Source organism: Citrus sinensis, chromosome 3 (assembly GCF_022201045.2).
Source record: "Citrus sinensis cultivar Valencia sweet orange chromosome 3, DVS_A1.0, whole genome shotgun sequence".
NCBI classification, from domain to species: domain Eukaryota; kingdom Viridiplantae; phylum Streptophyta; class Magnoliopsida; order Sapindales; family Rutaceae; genus Citrus; species Citrus sinensis.
In genome coordinates this window covers 33,183,023-33,190,050 of record NC_068558.1, presented here as the reverse complement: position 1 = coordinate 33,190,050, position 7,028 = coordinate 33,183,023, and the positions used below count along the sequence as shown (strand labels likewise).

The window sequence follows — 7,028 nt, the reverse complement described above, 5'->3', positions numbered from 1 at the left end:
GGAACGAAAATTACCGAGCTGACATGTTGGCTAGGATGGCCGCAACTGTAGATCCCAAATTACCTAAATCAGTTCCACTAGAGGTGAGGACCTCGCCGAGTATAGGAGAAGAAGTAGAGGTAATGAGAGTAAGCACTGAAGAATCCTGGATGGACCCGATCCTTGCATACATCCGCGATGGAGTTTTACCAGAGGACAAAAGGCAAGCGAGAAAGCTAAAATGCCGAGCAGCGAGGTACACATTACTCGATGGAGTACTCTATCGCCGAGGATTCACTTTGCCCCTGTTGAGATGTGTGGATGATGAGGAGGCAGATTATGTATTAAGGGAAATTCATGAAGGAATTTGCGGCAATCACTCGGGAGCGAGAACTTTAGCCTTTAAGGCACTCCGACAAGGATACTTCTGGCCAACCATGCATCAGGATGCGAAAAGGATGGCAAAAAACTGTAAAACCTGCCAAAGCTTCTCCGAGGTTCCTGCACAACCCCCAGAGAAGCTGACCACCATGACATCCCCGTGGCCTTTCGCTCAATGGGGAATCGACTTGATCGGACCGTTACCTAAGGGCCGAGGAGCGGCGACACATGCAATTGTGGCGATAGACTATTTCACCAAGTGGGTGGAAGTGGGAGTCCTCAGCCAAATCACGGAGAAGAAGACAACAGATTTTATTTGGAGAAATATCATCTGCAGATACGGGATCCCCTATGCCATCGTTATAGACAATGGGAGACAGTTTGACAACGGCAACTTCAGGGAATTTTGCCGAAATTTGGGGGTGGACCTGAAATTCTGCACCCCCGCACACCCCCAGGCAAACGGACAAGTGGAAGCAGCCAACAAAGTGATAAAGAAGCTCCTGAAAACTAGACTGGGAGAGAAGAAGGGGGCCTGGGTTGACGAGTTACCAGGAGTGTTATGGGCTTATCGGACAACTCACAAGACCGCCACAGGGGAAACTCCGTTCGCCTTAGCATTTGGTCATAAGGCGGTAGTCCCAGCAGAAATTGGAGTGGGGACACATCGAACGGAATATTTCAACGAGGAGCAAAATGACGAGCAGATCTGCTTAAACCTAGACTTGCTTGAGGAGAAGAGGGCAGGGGCATCGCAGAAAGTGGCCCAGTGTCAGCAAAGGATGATGCATTATTACAACAAGAACGTACGCGTGAGGCAATTCCGAGCAGGAGATTGGGTACTTAGGAAGGTGAACCAAAACACCAGGGAACCTAACCATGGCGCCCTTGGCCCGAAGTGGGAAGGACCGTACAGGGTGATACGCGCCACTGGACCAGGAGCTTATAAGTTAGCATACCAGGATGGGCGAGACGTGAAAAGGTCGTGGAACGCCGAGCACTTGAAGAAATATTTCCAGTAAGCAAAATGCTCTACTGAATTCTCGTTCTGACAAGTTATTTCTGTTAAATGCATGATAGCCTGTTGTACATGCATATGTTCTATGTTTTTTGTAAGGCATTCAAATTTCAATAAAGATAAATTCAGCATGAAGTCCCCTGGTAGCAAGACCAGTAAAAATATTACTAAGGCAACAAAGTGCCTGTTTCTGCTCGGTCAACGAAAGACCAGCAGCTAAATTTATGAAGATGTTACTAAGGCAACAAAATGCCTGCTTCTGCTCGGTCAACGAAGACCAGCAGCTAATTTCTCGAAAGTGTCACTAAGGCAAGTAAGTGCCTGCTTCTGCTCGGTCAACGAGGACCAGCAGCTAAATTTATGAAGATGTTACTAAGGCAACAAAATGCCTGCTTCTGCTCGGTCAACGAAGACCAGCAGCTAAATTCTCGAAAGTTTCGCTAAGGCAAGAAAATGCATGTTTCTGCTCGGTCAATAAAAGACCAGCAGCTAGAGCTACGAAAATTCTACGAAGGCAACAAAGTGCCTGCTTCTGCTCGGTCAACAAAGGACCAGCAGCTAATTTTTCGTAAATTTTATTAAGGCAAATAAGTGCCTGCTTCTGCTCGGTCAACAAAGGACTAGCAGCTAATTTTTCGTAAATTTTATTAAGGCAAATGAGTGTCTGCTTCTGCTCGGTCAACAAAGGACCAGCAGCTAATTTTTCGTAAATTTTATTAAGGCAAATGAGTGTCTGCTTCTGCTCGGTCAACGAAAGACCAGCAGCTAATTTTTCGAAAAATTTTGCTAAATGCAAGTAAACACCAGACAAGAGATCCAATAGAAAGTATCTGGAAATCTCATAAATGTTCAATTCTTTATCAAACGAATACAACTCAAGAGTTCATACAAAAAAAAAGGGGGCCTAAAGATTATGAGAGTCAGCGGCTCCAGCAGCTGAAAGATCAGCGACCTCGGGAGGTAAAGGGTCAGCAATCTCAGGAGGTGGGAGATCAGCATTACCGGGAGGTACAGGCACGGACCCTTGACCTACTTCGAAAGCACGTCCCCCAATTTCCTCCTCCTGCGCCCTATCCAAAGGAGCCTCCACCTGATCCTGCTCACCCTGCTCCTTATCTCCCTGGCTGGCCCCAGCCATATACCTCTCCACCCCAGATTCCAGCTTGCTCATGTCGAGCTCGGGGTATTCTTCCTTGAGTACAGACATGATACACTTATAGCTGAAAGCAACCCCGGAGTTGTACTCAGCATCCAACCGATCATCCACATCAGCGGATTTGCCTTTCTCTTCAGCCAGCTGGTCACTCAGGGATTTGATCTCTCCCTCAAGGGCGGTCCTCAAAGTATCCCTTTCACTTTGAGCAACTTGAAGGTCAGACTTTAGGCCACCCAACTCGTCCTCAAGTTTGGAGGAGGTGGACTCAGCAACCGCAACCTTCTCCGCCAGCTCCGACATCTGCTGGTTCAGTTCGGCCAGCTTCTCCTTGGAACGATCAGCAGAGTCAGCTTTCTTCTTCAGCTCCTGATTGTCAGCTTGAAGCTTCCTCTCATGGCGCGCGGCCCCGGCCTTGTAACACGAAACCATGGTGGCCAGCCTGAAGGATACTCTCTGAACAGAAGCAGCCAACTCTGAGAGGTCCATACTCTCAATGTCCTTCACCATCTTGGGCCCCACCGATCTTTTGTAATCCTTCTGATACAAGCTCAGGTAGTCGCCTTGTTCCCGACATGGCAGAGGGGAGGATCGGTCCCCAGACTGGAGGCTGACCTCGGGACTCTTGTCAGAAGTTCTCTCCCCACCACTCTTACGGGGCGGGGGAGGGGGCAGAGCAGGAACAGGAGCCTTGGATGGGCCTACGCTGGTTTTCTTCGGAGGAGGAGGTGGGTTGCTGGAGCTGCCTGAAGCTCGACCACGCTTTCTGGTCATAGCACTGAGAATCTTGTTATCCATCCCGGCAGCTATATCCACTAAGCCCGAGCCGACCAGACTTGTTGGTGACAGGAGGTCTTGGCAGGTAGACGCGTTCAATAGAGCCGTTTCCACCTGAAGCAAAGGCCGATCTTCAAGCCCCCCAATCAGACCCCACGATTCTGAAATAGCACAAAAGGTTAAAGAACCCAATAAGTAGCAATTTTATCAATAATATAGGCAAAAATGAACGACCTGGGGTGACAAAATTCGTTGGAAGGTAAATATCACCACCCAGCGAGTGAGCTGCTGGACACCAATTCCCCCCAGCAAAGAAGAATTTGTTCTTCCAATTTTTGCACGAGGAGGGGAAGCCGGTGATTGGTTTCCTCTTCGCAGAGCTCGACATGAAATAATATCAGCCTGCTTCCCTCGGGCTACTCCTCAGCTGGTATAGATGCTTCACTTCAACAAGGGAGGGCTCCTCTGATTCACACCTCTTCCACAATACATACATAGCCGAGAGAACCCTCCATCCATTGGGATGTAGCTGACCTGGGGCCAGGTGCATACCACCCAATATCTTAGCAAAATAACGTTGAAGGGGCAGTCGAGCTCCTAATTTGAAGCTCTCCAGGTGCATCGTCACATACCCCCGCGGAGGCCGACTGGGGACGTCACCTTTTCCTGGAACTACCAGGAGAACCTCTGAAGGAATGTCGTAAAAGTTCCTCAGCTTGAACAGATCGGTTTCGGTGGTAGCACAAGCTGTGTAGTCAATAGGGTAAGAATCCGCCTCTGCCCTATGACCAAGATGCCTTCTTTGAGGAGGTCTGCTCGGTCCGGAGCTGCTCCCCTCACCATCACCGACTCCTTCAGGAACCCTAACCCCACCATAGCTGTGGTTCTCACCAGAGCCCGAAGCAGGTCTGCCTCTATTACCTACAAGCTCTATTTCGGGGGAGGGAAAGACAACTAAGGGGCGTGGATACTCAAGGGTATCCCTCCCATAGGAAGGACCTACACTACTGGAGGGACCTAAGAAGTCGGTGGGTATTGGCACGTTGAGGCCTGAACTCTCCGATTCTTCATCACTCTCATCAGCAATCAACTTTTCTCTCCGGTTTGACATATCGGAATCCCAAAAGAAAATAGAGAAAACTCGAGTATATGGACACAAAGAGGGCAACACAGAACCCAATCAACAACAACCAGAGGAGAAGTTAAAAGCAATACCTGGATTGAACTGTCACTGATGGCGCGGCCGTGATAGAGAAAAAATCCAGCAAGTGGATACTCCAGACACGAGAAGTGTAAGCAAAGTTCAGAGAGGGGGTTAAGTAACGACGGAGAGACGAGTAACAAAACGATGACGATGTGAGTCTAGGGATTTGAAACGAAAAGGGGGAAACGAAGGCATTTAAAGTGATGGAGACGCCAGCTCACTCACCGTACATCGAGGACAGATAACCCGTCGTTTCAAATTTCAAATACGAAGAGTCTGGAGATGCCACGTCACTAACCGTTACAAAAGGCCAGGGTAGATGTAAGCCCAGATATGCAATGGGCGCGTGTTCATTTAGGCCCATGCTCAGGTCGGAATCTCCTCAGAAGAAAAATGATATCTCAGATCCGTCCCATTAGACAGAAGACCAGAGGAAAAACCCTCGAATGGATAAGATCCGACTATCAGTTTCTACTCTTGACTCATTTCACTCGCAAGACCAGAAACTGGGGGACTGGTGTTAAGTAAATACAAGCACCAGGTCGGCCATGCTATTATTTCCACCCCGGCGTGGATCACCTCAGCCTATGGTACGAGCCGAACACAGGGACAAGCATAAACCGACCAGAGGGGAACCCCTGACAAGCATAAACCGACCAGAGGGGAACCCCTGCTAGGGGAATGTACCGACCAGAGGTATACACCGAGCCGATACCTGTCCCCCAGAAAGCGGGAACACGATCCCACAGAACCGCGGCCGTTACGCTGTTCCCAGAACACAGAATCGCGGCCGTTACGCTTTTCCCAGAACACAGAATCGCGGCCTTTATGCTTTTCACAGAACACAGAATTGCGGCCGTTACGCTTTTCCCAGAACCGTTGAAGGACACGTAAGTCCCCACGTTTGCGACAATGCAACGGTTAGAGTCCCGTGAGGGGCTGCCACTACCCGAAAAAGGGGGGGATGAAGGGCAAACGGAAAGGTGGGGACAGCGGCTATAAAAGAAAAGGAACTCAACGGAGAAAGGGACAGAAAAACTGAGAGAGGGAAAACGCTGCCAAATTGCAACCAGACCATTTTCCTACGAATTTCAGATAAACTTCTTGAACCCAAATCACATTGTTTTCCCGTAAACACCTTGAGCTAACTTAGGCATCGAAGGGTTTACGCCGGCAAAACCACCGGCGTCTCTGATCCGTTTTTAGTGAGCGCAGGTCTATTGAGAGGAAGGGGGACGATTCCAGTTCCAGTGAACGAGCAACAACAGATAACACAAACGTTGGTGAAAGAATCTGGTCGGTCAAAGGGCGAGCAGATTTCAGCATCAACATTTTGGCGCCGTCTGTGGGGAATCAGAAAACAAGAACCCATAGAAACTAAGATTTTACGTGGTTTAGTTGAGCAAGGAATGCTCAGCTTACATCCATGGGAGAAGCCTCAAGATGAGTTTTATTGAATCAACAATGGAGATTGTTACAGAGCCTTACACCAGACTTTACAAAGAACAAGAAAACAATTTCTTTCTCACCAGATCCTCTCTGCAAGACTCTAGAATCATCCCTGAACTATCACCGTGAAACAGTCTTTATTACTTAAGCTGTTATTCAAAACGTGCTACAGCCTTGTCGTTTTGACTAATTTGTTTTCTGTTATGAGATAGTTGAGCAGCACGTGAGCTAACGAAGTTTATATAATCCCAAAACGCAGTCGTTTCTAGAAAGCTTAACTTGATTCATTATCTCACAATTCTCCACCTTGAATCAAATTTTATCCTCACTTTAACTCCTTCTCCAAAACCTTATGCATCTTACTGATTGCATAATCCAACTAGGTCCAAACAAGCTCTAAACTTAGCAATAGGAATCACCTTAGTAAAAGCATCTGCAGGGTTCTCATCAATGTCGATTTTCACCATTTTCACAGCACCTCTTGTCACTTCATTCTTGATGAAGTGAAGCTTAACATCTATGTGTTTGGTCTTCTCATGGTGTGCAGGGTTTTGCACAAATTAATTGCAGTTGAGCTGTCACAGTAAACTGACACTGACTTCTGGTATAACCCCAATTCTGTCACCAATCCTTTAAGCCTAAGTGCTTCTTTTACAGCCTCCGTAGCAACTGTATACTCTGCCTCAGTTGTTGAAAGAGCCACTACACTTTGTAGAGTTGTCTTCCAATTCACAGCACAATCATTCAACATGAATATATAACCGGTAAGAGACCTCCTTCTGTCCAAATCCCCTGCATAATCTGAGTCTACATACCTTTTTAATCATTCACAATTTGCTTTTGTTTTTCCATATATTAGGCTACAATTCATAGTGCCATTAAGATACCTGAGTATCCATTTTATAGTCTTCCGATGATCCTTCCCAGGCTGAGCCATTTATCTACTGACTACACTGACAGCATGAGCTATATCTGGCCTTGTCAATACCATTGCATACATAAGGCTGCCCACTGCATTTGCGTAAGGCCCATTTTCCATATCTTGCTTTTCAGCTTTTGTCTGAGGG

The 7,028-nt window shown here is 47.5% G+C and overlaps 1 protein-coding gene across 1 annotated transcript; it reads right to left on the bottom strand.

Moving 5' to 3' along the window:
- Window positions 1–2,282: 2,282 nt before the first annotated feature.
- LOC127900762 (uncharacterized) lies at window positions 2,283–4,419 on the bottom strand. Its single transcript, XM_052435968.1, has 2 exons — window positions 3,711–4,419; window positions 2,283–3,469 (listed from the first exon to the last, which is right to left on the bottom strand). Exons 1-2 carry the CDS (start codon window positions 4,417–4,419, stop codon window positions 2,283–2,285), a joined length of 1,896 nt encoding a protein of 631 aa, XP_052291928.1.
- Between the last annotated feature and the right edge of the window lie 2,609 nt (window positions 4,420–7,028).

Coding starts and splice junctions, on each gene's coding strand:
- LOC127900762 (XM_052435968.1), bottom strand. CDS start 4,419: ATGTCAAACCGGAGAGAAAAGTTGATTGCTGATGAGAGTGATGAAGAA. Junction 3,470..3,710: donor GAGTAGCCCGAGGGAAGCAG/GCTGATATTATT, acceptor GTGCTATTTCAG/AATCGTGGGGTCTGATTGGG.